Source organism: Nematolebias whitei, chromosome 6 (genome assembly GCF_014905685.2).
Source record: "Nematolebias whitei isolate Nwh7 chromosome 6, NemWhi1, whole genome shotgun sequence".
In the NCBI taxonomy this organism is placed as follows: domain Eukaryota; kingdom Metazoa; phylum Chordata; class Actinopteri; order Cyprinodontiformes; family Rivulidae; genus Nematolebias; species Nematolebias whitei.
The window spans coordinates 40,230,003-40,247,759 of record NC_056503.1 but is presented as its reverse complement, the minus strand read 5'-3'; the positions used below and the strand labels follow the sequence as shown (position 1 = coordinate 40,247,759).

The 17,757-nt window shown below is 37.0% G+C and overlaps 1 protein-coding gene across 1 annotated transcript in view; it reads right to left on the bottom strand.

The window, feature by feature from the left end:
• Positions 1-17,757, bottom strand: part of nbeab (neurobeachin b) — a 249,282-nt gene that overhangs the window by 115,637 nt on the left and 115,888 nt on the right. The window contains exons 25-30 of the mRNA XM_037677882.1: positions 17,005-17,099; positions 16,366-16,473; positions 15,683-15,851; positions 12,355-12,772; positions 4,208-4,368; positions 222-348 (exon numbers count right to left, since the gene is read on the bottom strand). Coding sequence (XP_037533810.1) covers positions 222-348; positions 4,208-4,368; positions 12,355-12,772; positions 15,683-15,851; positions 16,366-16,473; positions 17,005-17,099 — 1,078 coding nt within the window. The remainder of the gene's footprint in view (positions 1-221; positions 349-4,207; positions 4,369-12,354; positions 12,773-15,682; positions 15,852-16,365; positions 16,474-17,004; positions 17,100-17,757) is intronic.

Below are 17,757 nucleotides of genomic sequence, written 5' to 3'. Positions count from 1 at the left end.
ATAATGATTTCAAAAAATAAATGAGGTTGTGATTGTTGATGCAACATTTATCCAATAGTGTAAAATAGATCAGTACATTTATAAGAAACATCAAAATTATAATAGAAAACAAGATTCAAAACATCATTAGCACATATCTATTATATCAATACCACAATTAGGTAGTAACATAAGGTGAGTAACCAAGTTCATCTATTTGAGGTTGAACTGATGTGTTTTACCTCATGTTTTCAACTGTGTCTTCAGGCATGGGGGCCACTGTTTGAACGGCTGGAAGATTTGTACTTGTAGCTCCATTTACAAAACTGGAGGAAGATGATGAGGTGGTGGAGGTTGGCTCAGTGGCTCCTGGAAAGCATCAAAACAATAAAACATTTATGAAGAACAAAACATTTCTTTACATCCTCAAAACATTTCTTTACATACTCTTTTTATAATACAGTAGTCTCTAATAGGTTTACAGAACGTTTACTGCTAGGATACAATTTTAAATATTTTAATAACGTTACATATATACCAGTGGCAATTTAGCCTCTTTTTAGAGGTGTTCAAGCACCCCTAAATTTTAACTCAGCACCCCTGAAAATTATTTTTTTTTTGTTTGTTTGTTTGTTTGTTGTTGTTGTTGGTTTTTTTTTGGGGGGGGGCTCCATTTATTGCATTTATAATTCCATGCAACAAAATAAACAAATTGTAATACTTGGTTTATTTACATAATGACTTTAGTTGCTGGATGTCTGGCCCCTGAGCTGCTGGCTTTCAGTAACTGTGGCCCCCTGAGCACTTTACTTGAGTAGTCCTGCTTTAGAGGGTGGAATACAGTTTATTCCATTTCCAAAACCTAAACTGAGTCTGAAAAAATGTTAAATATGGATAAAGCCCTGCGGCTGACCTCATGAGCAGCTGAATACAACCGTGATAAATAGTAAGTACCACATGTTCATCTGTACGAAGGTAACTGCAAGAAAATCCTCAATTTTCTGTCAAAATTACATCATGTGTTTAATGGTTAAATTAAAGGTTAATGCTTAAAGCTTGTTTTACTATGTTTTGTGTGTTTTAAATATAGATATATGTTGTAACTTCTGGTTACATAAGTTTATTCTTTGCTTGTTATGATCAGTTAACAATAAACTGATTTTGTACAAAGCGTTTATTATGTTGTGTAATGTAAAGCAGAGTGACATGTCTGTAGCGTCTTAAGCCCTATTCGCATGGGATTAGTTTTATCTAGGGACCACATGCTATTTGCAATAATTACGTAGATTGTCTGTGTTGTTAATCCTGTGCGAATCGGCCATGTCAATAATTTGTAAGGTAAAAATTCCCCTGCAAATTACCTACTATATTTTGCTGAACTCCGAGGTCCTGTGATAATACTAATCCAATGCGAATAGGCATTTCTGTGACTTGGCCAGAAATTGGGCAGGATCTGATATGTAATTAGGCGTTTTTTGTTTTAGTTTTCTAAGCAAAATCATTTGGAAAAATATAAAAGCAAGGCTATTTAAAATGAACGCACTTCTCGCTTCGGCTTTTGTAGATTTTGATACACCGCAAATGACAGCAGGTGCAGAGACGCGCCTGATCAGCTGACCCATCCATCCGTTCATCTAATATATTTACCTGCTTCTTCCTTTTCGGGTAGCGGGAGTCGCTGGTGCCCATGTCCAGCCATCACTGTTCGAGAGGCAGGGGACACACTGGACAGGTCGCAAGTCCATTTCAACCCGTGGGTCAGCAGACGCGCAGCCACACATGCGTGCGGTGAGTGACATGTTGTCCATCTGAGCTAAACGTGGCTTTTTTACCTCTTAAACCGGCTGGTCGGACCTGCTTCCTCCTCAACAAGTAGATTAACACAATTTTATATTGTGCATTCTTTAGTTTTCTTTGTGCTGATTCGTAAAACCACATCAAAGCCTGAGACATGCCCGACCCGCACATTAATCACATTATTTGGACCAGCCCAGTTATACGCAGTGCGTTAACATCATATCCGGAAGATGCCGGTAAATTTCAGCTAAATCTCAAGCTTTGGTTATCCCGTGCGAATGTGCCACATAAAAAGCAGACGTTGGGGAGTAATTCATTTATTACATGTTGTCCTAATGTAAAACTAATCCTGTGCGAATAGGGCTTTAGCTACCACGTCTGTATTGTGAGCTGCTAGCTTAGCGCTATTTCTTGTTGTGCTGAGCTCTCTAAAATAGTTATTGAAACAAGTGTTTAATTATAGAGATAAACAAATATATTTAACACCCTGTTAAAATACACCAGAATGCAGGAAATGACATCTACTTTATTCAAAAGTATTCTGGGGGAGGACCCCTAGACCCCCAAATGTGGCCCTCGTTGACATCTTATCTGGCCCCCAAGATGATATGTTAAACGTAAAATACTTTTTTCACGTTCATTTTTTCAGTAATCTTTGATTATGGTGTCAAAATGTTATGTTATGAGTGCTTAGTGTATATTTAGTTGATGTTTTTCTTAGTTCATATCTTAGATGTTATTAATGTTTTTCTTTTGCATTTTATTGTTAGATGTAACTGGGACCCTGTGTACATAATTTCGCTCCACCACATGAGTTGCGAATGACATTAAAGAAACTCTGACGCTGACTCTGACAAAAGTGCAACAGAGAACGACAAATGAGACAAACCAAACTCTTTTTGAGGAAACAGCAAACAAGAACGTATGTTGGGTATCTAACTTAAGTTAATGTAGATTCTGAAACTGGCCCTTAGTTTGAAAAATGTTTTAATTTTGGCCCCCTTTTGTAAGTGAGTTTGACACCCCTGCTTTAGACTGTCATATATTACTGTATTTCTACACTATTTTGTTTGATTAATATGCTGTATACAGAGATGTTATTGTATGCTTACGCTATATTGCTTTTTTGTGTGTGTCTTTGATTTCTTATATTTACTGGAGGTTTTGTTGTCATTGTTTTTCTCATCTGTGTAATCTTGCTGCTGTGGCATGTACATTTTTTCCTGCTGTGGATCAGTAAAGTGTCATTTTATACTATTTTAAACTACATGTGTGCATTTGCCAGAAATCAACTTAATGTATTAAGCAACAACAAATGACTATAACAAACCAGCTAGAAAACATCTCAAATTGGTATGTTTCTTAGTTTTGGTAGCGAAGCAAAAATTTGAAACTGGGACAAAGGTCATTGAAAGGTAAATTTTTTCCATATTTTATGCAGTGCAATAATTATATATATATATATATATATATATATATATATATATATATATATATATATATATATATATATATATAATTAAAAATAAATAAATAAAATAAATAAATATTATATATATATTCAAAATGTCCCAAGAGGGGGTAAAACCAGTAAAAAAAAGAAAAAGATAATGGGGTTTGGGTGAGAGTCTGGTTTTAACTTAAAGCAAATTTTCTCTAATACATTTCTAACATTCTTGTACAGAAGAAGAATGCAAGTTTTTTTAAAGAGCCCATTGGGAAATATGTTGGAGCTTCTAATAGTTTTGGCTCTAAACTGGCTCCTTTCAGACACCCAGACCGAGGCTGGAGGTGAGACTGGTTCAACATAGCAGAGGCCCAGAAGGAGCAGCATGTCAGCAAAGCAGAGGGAGAGTTAATGCTATCAGACAAGAATGCACATTTCACATGAAAGCTCTGTGTGCAAATACATTCTCACAATTATAAAGTACCTGTTTTACTGGTAGTTTCTCACAGACTAACTGGGGCAGAAGGAATAATAGCTGTTTTGAAGGGACAGACTGTTTCTTTAATGTGCAATCAAGGCTGATGGGAAACAGAGTAGAGAGAGCCATCTAGTGGTTTCATAAATGACACACAAAATACATTATCCTATTTTTTTAGGTTTCATTTTGCTTATCCATTGGCATTAACATAAAATAAAATAAAAAGCCAAAGATGTCATTAGGGTAAGCAGGATTTTTAAAGTGCTTTGATGACACAACTAAGAATAAACCCTGAAGTAAGTAAGCTTCTTTCAGCTGCTCTGTCTTCAGGGTTGCCACAGCAAGCAAACTCGCATAAAATATTTGGCATTTGTTTTACACCGAATGAACTTCCTGATGGAACCTGAGCTCAAACCCGCAACCTCAGGATTACAAGAACATGACAATGACCACCAAGCTACTGCAGCCCCCCTGAAGTGTGTCCAGTAATTATATGTATGACCCACCAGTTGTGTTGATCATGCTTTTAGGGGTTGCAGAGGCAGCAGCAAAGATGTTGGGGGTGCTGCATGTAGTCAGTCCAGGGGAGGTGCTGCTGCTGGTGGTTCCCTGTGGGTTCACTGGTAAACTGCCAGGGGAGGTTTTCTTTAAGGGTACCACCACACTCCTACAGAAAAAAATAATAATAATAATAAAAAAAACAATAATTAAGATTTACAATAGAATGCATGTGAGAAAAAAACAAAACAAAGACACGTTTTTAAAATATGGTAAAGCAGGTTTATTTTTTAAAATAAACCATAAAACCAATAATAACTCAATGTGCTGTAGCAAACAGGCCGTAACAGTGGACTCAAATTGTGATTATTATTTTTTTCTCCCCAATTGTTTCAAAATGTAAACTACATAAATGCTGAAAAGTACTTTGAATGAAATTCATCTATTTATTTATCTGTCTTAGTGCAAATATGTACAAACAAGTCCAGCATTTTATATTTTTTGTAAATATATCATGTATCAATTAACTGTTTTTACTTTATGAAATATCCCCATAACAAAAATAAATACATAAAATAAAAAAGTTATCATAGGAAAGACGTTAAAACCATAATAGATATCTTTTTTATATACATTTGTAAATATTAGTAGCATATTGAGGTAAATTTTAGTGGCATGAGACATTTGTAAATTTGTTGTGTGGTAGGGAGCAGTCCTTCTGGTATATTTAATTTATCTAATCTTCAATATTTGTTATGCTTCATAAATAAACAAATAGACTAAAATATTTTTATTTTTGTATGCTGATAGTTTAAACATATCCAATCATTAGTTAGGACCTATAAAAAGTAAACATCTTGACTTATAACTTTATTTTTTTATATAGTAAGCGGACACAAAACATTCAAAAACGAGAAACAAATTAAAGCATGGACTAGTGTTTGAGGTACTACGCCTCCATTACATTTCTGTTTCTATCTTTCTATTAAAAGAGCTACAACCAGTTAACAGATTCTGCAGGAGAAACTAGGTATTGAGCAAATTTATCATCCAGTTCTGACATTTACATTTTAAAAATGATAGATGGTCATCTGTCCAAAATTCACGTAAAATATCTTTAAGAAAAAAATCAATGTTTTATAATTGGACTTTTTAAGTTAAATTTAAGCCAAAAAATGTATCCTATTTGTTTTTATAAGAAGTGCCTAAAACTTAGAGTCTAACTTTTTAGCAAGTTATCATATATTAGTTTTATAAAGATGTAGCAAAACATGAAGTGATTCATGTATAAAAACGTCAAATAAGTAACTCTTTAAAGTTTTCCAGTAGCGTTAGAAATTATATATATTTATTTTGATCTTTATTTAAGGGTTGAAAACCAGTTCTCATTTATAAATATGGCCGATTAAAAAAATAAATAATCCCAAAATAAATAAATAAATATAATTAAACAAACACGTAAATAAATAAATAAATAAATAAAATAAATAAATAAAATAAAAAAAAAAGATACTTCGTTAAAAGTCACTTTCTTACATTGTAATGCATTTTTTTGGGAATAATGAGAAACAAACTGGGTCGATCTATAATGAAACTTTCAAAATACTTCTATGATATATATATATTTATATATTTATATATTAAGTTGTAAAAACCTCTGGACTTCTCTTTTAGAGCCACACTTTGTCAACTTGACTGAATAAATTTCAGAGCCATAAGCTTACAAATTAACATCGAAGTCATGTGAATCAATGTTAATTTTGAATATACCAACAATTATAAAGCAAATGCCTCTAAAAGTGTAAGCCATATTAATTTCTTGTCTATAATGACAGGTGAATTAGACCGTAAGCTCCCACTGCCCATAATCAACACCAAAAACTATGTAATAGCTTCAAGGTTATGTTTTAGGGGGAAAAAGTAATCTTTTTTTTTTTCATTTTGACACAATACCAGACTTAAAATAATAACAAAAATGATTATTATTCATATGGGTACATAAACGTTTGCCATTGGGCATAGACTTTAAAAAAAGTTCACTCTAAATAAGTATGTCTCTATTATTTATAGAAGCTCCCACATAGAATATTATGTAGTGTTAAAAAGGGAAAAAAAACACTGTTCGATATTTAAACATGCAACGAACAGAAGCTTGTGGAAGCTGGAGCTAAAAATTGCTCGTGTGACCTTGTGGGTAGGAAAGCACAGACACACCACCAACTCAGCCGACCGTTGTTCACATGAGGTCTGATCGGTTGAGGATTAAGAACGATGCTTTGAGCTCGTCCCTGCGAGAGGTCCCGGACAGAGGAGAAGAAAACTGTCCTTATCAGGTCTGCAGCTGGCCTTTGAGTTTGTGAAGGTGCCAGATAATGTCCCGCTCAGTCTCCTGCAGTTACTCCAAGTGACAAAGGCCAGGCCTGTGCGCTGTCACTAGCTAAGCCTGTTGTCATCTGCAGCAAATCCCCAGATATCCTGCCTTTACAAAACACAGATTTTTGTCTTTTTTTTGTTGTTGCTGTTTTATGTCCACAGTCCATCCTGTGTATCACAGGACAGGATCATGCTGCAGGAAACAAACCTGCGCAGTTGCTTTGCAATTAGTTTGACTGTATGACTGATTGGCTTAAAATAGCCAAAGTTTAACAAAAGCGATGTCGTTTTTCTCATTCGATAAATCAAGCAAAAAGTACATACTGAGAAAGAATGTTGCCTAGTGGTCAGCCATGTAACAATATATAAAATCAAAAAATAATAACAAAGGCCTAACATTTCTAGAATGAATACATGTGATTCACAAAGTTTGACAACATTTTGGGTCTTAAAATCAACCGCGTTATAGTTAGTTCTGTGTCAGGGTCAGTTGACTGTGGTGGCCATCTTGAATTGGGTTGTCTCCAAAAGTTATTTGGTGATGTTCAACCAGTGATAACTTTTTGTGCATTTCAACAACATTTATCTAGTAGTTCATGAGATATTTTGCAAACAGCCACATGGGCAAAACATTATTGGTTGCCTTTTAACTTTCAGTGTCAGGTGATAAAATTAATTTTTGAAGTCTGAAAGATCAAAATGAGCAAAACCACAAAAAGGAGGAAGAAAGAACAATCAAGAAAAGAACTGCTTGAAACCTAACTAAAATATATATCAGCTGTGCTCTGAAGAACATTGACAGTGAGCATATTGTTTTTAGTAGAGCTGTGTGCAGTTATCTTCTGTGAAACTGCACTGATAGATTTCAGAACATAAGCAACATGTTTTGGTTGCAGGAACTGAGTGTGAGTTTATTCTTGCTCTCCAAACATATCCTATATTCCTGCGGAAGCCGGCCGTTTCTTTGGCAAGCCTGAGACGGTACATTAGATCTACAGGATGTTGATAAAACGTGGACCTCCTTCCATGAATTATTCATTAGTCAAGTGCTCATGAATCATGTATAGATTATCTAGTGCATATTTTATTAATAGGATTGCCTTAATTGAGTTGCAGAGAATAAAGCAAGGATTAATCTTAGGATGAATATTAATGAGGTCTGTGGCGATGGGAGATAACATGGGCAAAAAGTATAACCAAAGAAATGTTGCCTTTATAATTTCTAAATAAGATTCTAATCGAATTGCGTTTTAATCAGAAACAGTATAAAAGATGTATTCTGTGCTTACGTTCCACCCACAAATCTAATAACAGTTATCACTGCTCTGCATCATGTGGAAGCTAAAGACAAACAATATCTATAACTTGGAAAGTTGGGAAAGAAAACGGTGGAAAGTTGCAGATTATTGTTTTTATTTTTTCCCCACTGTAATCCCACCGGTCAAATGAAAGTGTGCATAGTGCAGCTTAAACTTGCTCTCTATGACAGACTGCCCCTGTGCACATCACTAAGCCATTTTTTCTCACCTTTTTTGATGTTGTCATTCCCAATCTATTTTTGCCCTGACAGACAAATGAAAGGCCTTTCCATGGCTGGCAGCTCATTTTGCAGGCAGGTGGTGAACAATTAGACACAGCAAATAGAGGCGGGAGGGTGAGTGACATGAAAAGCATGAGACAAAGTTGTAAATGTGATCTGGAGGTTTTGTGTGAAAGCATTTCAAAAATAATACTCTTTGCTGTGGCGATTCATTTCAGGCTGCCAGTTCCCATTATGGATGTGAGCGGTGAGGATGATGGCCGGCCATGGTGTGGTGCTTGGCCACTTCTGTTCAATCTGTCATCAACACCCAGGAGACCCCTACCCTGTCAGCTGTCCTTTCTCCACACACTCCATCTTTCCCCCGTTCATCAGGCTCACCTCAGACCAATGCAGCAACAGAATAAATTAAAGTAAAGAAGAAACCCCATTGTTGCTCTTCACGTAGTGATGTGTCATTTCTCCCTTTTCTTTCAGGGTTTCAAGTTGCTGTATTGATGTAAACAATCTAAAAATAAAGGTCTACCATTCCTTGATGGTATATTTCACACAGCCCTTCATACCAGAGTTTCTGACTAAATGTTTCTGTTTTGAAATGGCAAAGTTATAGCTGTGTTTGCTCTCTCATGGGATATTGTGATATCTCACATTATCTGTGAATGCATAGAACATATTTTGTAGAAACACCATCCAATGGTTCATTTTGATTGATATGTTTTTAGAACAAAGTTGACTTTAGTTGTTAATGACAAAGTACTAAAAACAGCTCTCACTTAATCAACTGGCTCTAAAGGTGTTGGGAACTAAAGGGGATGACTCTCAGACAGTACCATACTAAATTATGATATAGCTCAAAATCTGTAAATCTAGATGAGTTATAGCCTTTTTTGTGTTTGCTATGGTAGCTTAAATGTGGCAGCCATCTTGAATCAAGTTACAGTAGTCCTTCACTACTTCACTGTTCAACTTTCGCGTACTTGCTATATTGTGGTATGTCCATGCACATTAGCATATAAAAAACGAAAAAAAAAAAAAAAAAAATAAAAAAATATATATATATATATATATATATATATATATATATATATATATATATTGTACAGGACACATGATTGTCAACTTTATATTACTCACGTAATTGGGACAGTACTGGATACAGTACTGTACAGTAAAATGTTAACAAAAAATAAAATACTTCGAACAGGCGCCACCATTTTGTAGTTTTAACTCAATAAACTTATGCTGTATTCCTGCTCATAACGACCACATTTCCCAGAAGCCAACAGGGCCCCACCTAGAAACCCTGTTTCCTTCTGCTGAAATACTAGAGGGAACATTTTGATCTGATCGGAAAATGTTCAGAGCTTATTAGTGACTTTGGTGCCCAGTGGATGCAGAGAGACGCATGGAACCCGAACTGGACCAGAACCAGAGCAGAACCGACCCCCAGATCCATTGATGAATCTTGAGAGCTCGTAGCTGGCCCACGAGGACTTCTGAATGGGGATGCGCACCTCCGAAGGTCCAGCACTCCATCCGGAGCTCACCGGGACCCTATTGGCGCATCACCTCCAGACCCATTGGTGAATCTTGAGAGCTACTAGCTGGCTCATGAGGATTTCCAAGTGTGACGCACACCACTGAAGGTCCAGCACTGTTTCCGTAGCCCATCAAGACCTTTCATCCAGACTTGAACTCAATTCACCACCTCTGATCCGCGCCAGCCACCCGAAGGGCCGGCCCCCCAAAAATGTGCTTCGGCACCCAAGGACTGCACTGAACTGGACCAGAACCGGACCCCAAGACTCAGCTGTGAACCCGAGAGCTCCTAGCCAACCCACGAAGACTTCCAAATGGGGACGGACGCACACTGCCAAAGGTCCAGCATTCCATCTGGAGCCCACGGGGACATTTTTTATCTCTTTCAACTGGCCAACAAGGACCTCCGAGTGGGGATGCACTGGTAAGCAAAATTCAGTAGCTACATATAAATATGTTGTTAAAATTAATACTTTTAAGAGTTTAGAACATGATTGTGGGTTTTGTCGCTGCATAGGCCTACATGGACAGGCAAAAACATTGTCTCCCTTTCACAGTTTGTCAGCCTGTGTTGTGTGCAAAAGTAGCTCATACTGAGAAAAAAAAAATCTATTTCAGCCTATAGAATAAGGAGCACAAGGAGCACACGCTGAAAATTCCTGCAGAAGCAGGTTTGTAAACACCTAAATCCAGACAGATTACTGTGTGGTTTTAACTAATCCAGGAATGTAAATAAACTACAGCAGCACGCCAGTGCTTCAGAGAATTTTCAAACAAAGAAATGTCTCTCTGAAGGGAAAGTGTGCAACACAAGTGAGCTGGTATAAATAATGTGTTCCAGTCGACCTAAAACCCATTGCTGGTGTACTGCATGACTGAGATAAACACAAAGGATTAACATCTTCATGCTATGGTCAATTGAGATGTTGCACACACCAAGGCTCATGCACAGTTATGCACAATTACATTTTTACATGGTTCTAAGGTTTAACTAGAAAACAATCAATGCTTGAAATAATTGTGAAACAGAAGACCTAGCATTACTTGAAGGGATGCTTATTGTTCACTTCTTTTCAGGTCTGTTTTATGATTAATTTGACTTATGTTGTAAATATATAGAATTAAAGCAATTTTGGTCGAAATTTGAAAATTACATTTTCCCTAATCTCATGATATTGTGGGATCTTGCAAGATATAATGCTCAGAGAATGTGTTGAGGATGACTCTCAGCCACTACAACACCAAAATAAACTTGGTGTATGTTAAAGATGCTGAGTAAAAGTATTTTTGTGTTTTCCGAGATTGATTAGTTGTGAAACTGCAGTGACTCCTGAAGTTAACCAGTTGTAGATGTTCATCCAATGCTTGCTTAAGAACGTGTCTGAGTGGTTAGGACAGTTGTCCTCCAATGTGAGAGTTGGAGGTTCGATTCCACCAGCAGTGCGTCCCATCAGTGTATGAATGTGATAAAGCACTGATTAATCTCTACAGATTCAGATTAGCTTTGTCGAGATGTAGTAGTATTAGGGTTAGGGTTAGGGGTTATGAATAGGGTTAGGGTTTCCCCCTAAAGGGGTACATTATGGTTAGGGTTAGGATTAGGGTTTCCCCCTAATAGAGTACTAGTAGAGTGTTGTATGAATGGGTAAATGAGGGCACAGATTGTAATGTAAAGCACTTTGTGCATTTTAATAAGAAAGAAAGGTGATATTTAAGTACAGTCCATGTAATATTTTCATCAAAAATTGTGCAATGATTCACTAGATATTTTGCTTAAAGTCAGACAGGGTTGACAACAACAATTAACAACAAATATATAGATCTTGTGTCAGTTAGTGCTTGTATTATGTGTTGGGGAAAACTCATCTGCTATCACACCAAATTTTAGTGCAACACACAATTGGCACAATTTGGCAGTTATAGCCATTTTTTGTGTTGAAAGGCTGTGGTAGCTCAATGGTCAATGCAGCAGTCTTGTAATCCTGAGGTAACGGGATCAAGCCCAGGTTGCGTCAAGAAGGGCATCCGGTGTAAAACAAATTGCCAAATCTTTCATGTGAGTTTACTCGCTGTAGTGACCCCAGCAGAAGTGAGCAGCCGAAAGAAACATTCTTACTATAATCATTTTTATGTCTGTTAAGTTTGTTCAATTGTGACAGTCATCTTGAACAGAGCTGAATCAGTTTGTAGTTGTAGATGTTCATTCAATAGTTACCTTCCCATGTCTAACAAGATTAATTCAGGTCCTCTGTACATATTCTTGTTTGTTGAAACATTTGGTCTTTTATCCAAAAGGCTTCTTCAGTCTGAGATCTTGTAACAAGCTCAGTTTTATAAATCTTGTTACAAGATATCAGCCTGAAGAAGTCTTTTGGATAAAAGACAAAATGTTTTAACAAACAAGAATCCATCCAGAGAACCTGACTTGACCTTGATAGATTTTTCTACCTGGATTATTGAACATACGTCAGGATGTTAACGTCCCATAGTTTCAGGCTTTCACAATGTGTTTTGCTAATACTACAGAATAATGCACACACAGACACTTGCAAAAAAATATCATTGTCACTTTGTCTTTACGAGGGGGGAATATTTTTTTTAAAGAATCAATACGTCTTAAATGTACAAGAAAACAACACAATAAATTAAAGTTGCATTGCAAATCAATAGATTGCAGATGACTAATGGCTGACTGCCCCTCACCTGTCAAAGGAGTGAAACTGCACTGGCAGTACAGCCTGGGCCTTGGCTACAGAGTCTGAGAAGGACACTGGCTCCAGTCCAGCCTCAACTCCCTCCAACGGTGCCGCTACCAGACTTTTCAAAATCTCCTTGACATTGATGCCCTTGTTAGACTGATTAATGCTGATGATGGAGGAGGGTGGTTTGAGCACTACCACATCATGACACTCAGACAGGCTCTCCTGGGACTCTTTTACTTCTGAGGACAGCGTGGAAATGAGCTCGCCCATGATGCCAGGTTGTCCCACTCTGTGATTCAGATCAGAACCATTAAGGATCTTGGCTACTTGCTCATCTCCAATCCCAGAGTCTGTGAGGGGCAAACCACTTTCTAAATGAAAGTTTTCTGATGACATGTTTGGGAATGTTGGTGGTGTTTCTGCAGAACAAATACAAAAAAGGACATGTCAGGCATATACAAGCATAGATGTTGTTAAATAAGCACCTGCCTTTTGTTAGACACATTTATCCTGTGTATTTGGTGCTACAGTTAACTCATACAGGTGATTGTACAAACAAACAATAATTTAATCATTTTCTTGAAAAAATGAGAAAAGGGAATTCAGAAGCATGTCTTCAAACAATACCAAACAAACTTGTGTGGGGGCTGGCTTTACATTCCAAGCCAAAGAGTAAATATAGTATGGGTAGAGAAAGCCACATGCCAAGGCATCTTCTCAGATCTCTCTCCAGAAGCTCTGATTCTCCAGTGAGATTATGTTAGCGCCCCCTCCTCATCCTACCCCCGTGTTAATAAAACATGAATCCTTTTCTTCTGCATTTTTTCTGACTACAGCTGTATTGATTCAATTGCTTTGGCAGAGACATAGTTAAATAAGTTTAAGATGTGCTGCTCTCATATTCTTGTATATTAACATCCGTACACATACCAGTAGTCTAACTGGGAAACTAAGCAGCAGTTAATGTGCTCACTGACAAACAAAGGTTTAAAACTAGCTCTGACACAAAAAGGCTTACTTTCCCATTTAGAGAGCTGCAGGAGTGCCTTTCCAATGAGATACTAGTTCATCCTGACCCATGCTTACAAAGATGCAAGGGCAGTCATATTAATATTCATCACATGCCCCCAAACGCGGTCAGCAGGGCCTGATTTAGCCTGAGAGTCGTATGGCTTCCTGGTCCATCAGACAATCGTCTGCCACATGCCGTCTGGAAAATTCCCCTATTTTCTGGTGAAATTTATGAAGGCGGCAGTGTGCCTTTCTCCTCCCAGCAACCTCTATGATCCCATTCTCCTCTGGTGGATTGCATGCCTAATGGGCACTGACAGATGGGGCTGAAAATAGCAAGCTTGGCTCCACTGCCCCAAAAACCCACAGCGTTCTCATCTCTCAACTTCTCACTGCTCATCTTCTTCCTTTATTCTTTGAGTGTTCTCAGCTCTTTAAATTACACTTACATATTCCTTTTGGCCTCTCTCCTCTTCCCTCCATTTTCTTTTATTCACTCCAGCTTTTATCTGAATGCAAGTTCATAAAGTAAGCTCACTTGTACATTTCACAGAAGCAATTGGCACTGCACCATAAATTGCATTAAACCTTTGTAGGCAGCCAGTGATTTTCTTTCATGTACCTTAATGCATGAATTATAACTTGAAGCACTTTCTACATTTTATTTTGGAGTCAATGTTGATGCCGATTCAGTTTCATAACTGTCGTTATATGTTTCCATTATAAAGTTATTAAACAGCATGAGATAAATTTTCATTGTTATGCTGATGACACTCGGTTATATTTATCCATGAAATTTAATTAATCCAATCATTTACTTAGAATCCAAGCATGTCTTGAAAACATAAAAACCGGTATGACACCTAATTTTCTGTTTTTAAACTCAGACATAATAGAAGTTGTGGTTTTTGGATCTGAGCATCTTAGGAATAAACTTTGCAACCTTTCATTTCCTCTGGATGGCATTAATTTGGCCTCCAGTTCTAATGTACAAAGCTTAGTGTTATTTTTGATCAGGATATGTCTTTTAACCCCCACATTTAAAAAGTTACCAGGACTGCGTTCCTCCATCTGTGTAATATCAAACACAATTAGAAACATCTTGTCCAAAAATGATGCAGAAAAAAAACAAAAATGTAAGCATTTATCACATCTAGACTGGGCTATTGCAATGGTTTGTTATCTGGGTGTCCAAAAACTTATTTAAAAAGACTTCAGTTGATTCAAAATGCTGCTGCCAGAGTTTTAATGAGAGTTGGTAGGAGAGGTTATATCTCTCCAGTTCTAGCTTCTCTCCATTGGCTCCCTGTCAAATCCAAAATGGAATTCAAAATCTCACTTCTAATCTACAAAGCGCTTAACGAAGCTCAACGAAGCTCTCAACAACCTGGCTCCATCTTATATTACAGATCTTATTGCTCCATATTTTCCTAACATAGCACTTCACTCTCAGACTGCAGGTTTACTTGTGGTTCCTAGAGTTCCCCAAAGTAGAATGGGAGGCAGATCTTTCAGATATCAGGCTCCTCTCTTGTGGAACCAACTTCCAGTTTCTGTCTGTGAGGCTGACACATTGTTCATTAGTAAATATAGGCTTAAATATTTCCTTTTTGATAAATCCTAAATTTAGGGTCATCTTGGGTTTCCTGAGCTATCCCTAGGCATAGACTGCTGGAGGACAAACTGACCACATTTCCACACTACTGCTCTCTTTACTTGCTCTACTCTACCTGTTTGTATTTGTGTGTCTTTCCTCCAATTGAAAGTACACCTGCATCTGCCATTCTGTGTTTGTTTCTCTTTCCTGTTCCTCTCAAAACCAGCAGGATGAAGCAGATGGCTGCATGTCTTCCTGTTAAAAGGGAGTTTTTCCTTTCTACAGTTGCCTTTATGCTTGCTCAGGATGGGAGTCTGTGACCAGTAATGAGTCTGCCGGCTTCCTTAAATAGAGAACATTGCTAATTTGGTTTTTATAATGTATGTGAACGTTTCTGTACAGTTCCCTGAGACAACTTCTGTTGTGACTTGGTGCTATATAAATAAACTGAATTGAATTGAATCTCCAGCATCAGTCTATTTGCTTCCACAATTAATTCTGTGTGGTGCAATTAGCAGAGCTCATGAATAAATCATATGTGAGCCACAGGAGCGCAGGCTGGATATCCCTGTTGCTTTACCGAATGAGCTTTCAGCTCCTTCAAGCCAGCAACAAAATCACAGAAGAAACCTTTTACTTCTTTGTTTATCAGGCACAATGGCATCAAATGGAAATTAGGTTGAGGGAAAAAACGACTATAACAAAAGGGAAAATACAGCACCTTTTCTGGTAAGTGAGTTGATCTCTTGGCACATGCTGTGGCCTGATTGGCTGCTTATCTTGGCAGTTTCACACTGAGGCTCAAGGATGTCACGGTATTTTGAGACCATGAGGACAGAGATGAAGTAAACTACAGCTAGAGCCAAGAACTGGGCTTGTTTGCTGTCATCCTGTGAAGAGCAATCACAAAACAATTTTCTATTCTAAAGACATTCATTTCTTATTACCTATTGCCTAAATTGCAGTCTTGCAGCATGTTTATTGCATTTACAATATAAATATGCAATGCTAATTATAAAATATGTCACATTTAAAAAGAATGATTAAAACAAATAAAAACCTCTTGGCTTTGAAGTACCGGTACATAGTTTCAAAATCATAGGGATGTGTTTGTTGCCCAAACAAGACTTTCAGGACATTATTAGATAATCTCATTCACACCAATTTGAGGTTATAATCAAACAAAATCATGCTAGCTTATTAGTCTAAAGAACTGAATCAAAAGAAAAACATGCAAGAAGGTAATTTCATTTATAAATAGAAAATAGTAAATGATTGGCTCAAAATGTTATTTCATTTGTTAACTGTAGGGTTTAGAATTGGACACTTGTGTGTCACAAATACCGTTTTCATTTTTATTGCCTGCTTTGGTCATAAAATACATGCTTTATGAATGTGGCTTACCACATCACGAAACACTACAGCTCGAAGCCGATTGATGTCCACATCCTGCAGAAGGTGATCGGAGTCCTTGATGGGAGACAGGTTGGTAGGGACGGTTTCCATGATGGTCTAAAAAAGACATTTAACACAATCAGACATGCTGAAATTTTCAGCTGAAGCTTAATTTAAATCTGAAATTTCTTTACATTTTGAAAAAAAAAACCCAAAAGATAAGAAAATGTTGAAATTAAGAAGTCAAAAACAATTGAAATCATTAAATGTAAAGAAAATAAATCAGAAAACTAACTACAAGATACCAGTCAAACCAAAATATGAACATTGGGCAAAGGTCAACATGTTTTAATTAACTAGCATTCCTTGACTTTAATTTATCACTTATCATGTCAACATATCATGTCAAGATCTTGCACAGTCAGTTAGCACTCAGTGTGTGTTTGGGAAGAAGCTCGACTTTTACTTAAACACATTTTATCTCAATTTCTGTAAAATTGACCAAGTTATAGTCACTTTTTGTGTTTGCTAAACTTAATACACACGCACGCTGAGATAATCACATGATCGCCTGCCTTTCATGGTGGTGGTGATAATGAAGGGCTCAGACACCAGAGATTGAGATATGAATATGACCTTTAACCCTACCTTGTTCAAAGTCACAGTATTTTGTAGTATTTCCTGAGTTCTGTTGCTGTGTCTCTGCCTGCACTCCAGACAGCTCCTTACAGCTACACAACACACTGTACACAAAAACACACACACAGAGCACACAAATAGTCTCTAATTTCTGAATCTAATGGAAATTAAATGTTGATAACACGCATGACCTCTTTAAGCCTAATCAGTTCTATCTGATGACTATTTGTTCCAGGCCAACGGGAAGGAGAGAAGCAGGAAAATCATCAGCCAGACCAATTTCACACTGAAGATGTGATGAGAAACTCTGCTTGCAACAAGGACACTGAAGTCTGAAGGCTATTTCCCATCCCCGAGACACTAACTTGGAGCGAACAGTCAAACAAACACGAGCTTATAAATGCACAAACCCACAGACACAAACAGCTCTGGACAAAAAACAAACTGACAAGAAAAATAAAATGAGAGAAACTGCATTTCCTGCAAAAATGCAGTATGAATGCTTATTGCTGAAGAACTTGCTGAAAAACTGCTGAAATTAGATAAAAGCATGCTGAAATTTAGCTGAAATGGAAGAACAAGCCTAAATTAGCAGAAGAAATCAGAACGAACACACATTTGCTGAAATATATTTACTGGTAAATAAGTAGAAATGAGCCATAAAAATTAAGAAATTAACTAAAAAGATGAAATTAGCAAAAATAACAAAAAATCTGAAAAGTAGCTTAAAAGGCAGAAAAAAGCAGAAGCTTAAACTACCAG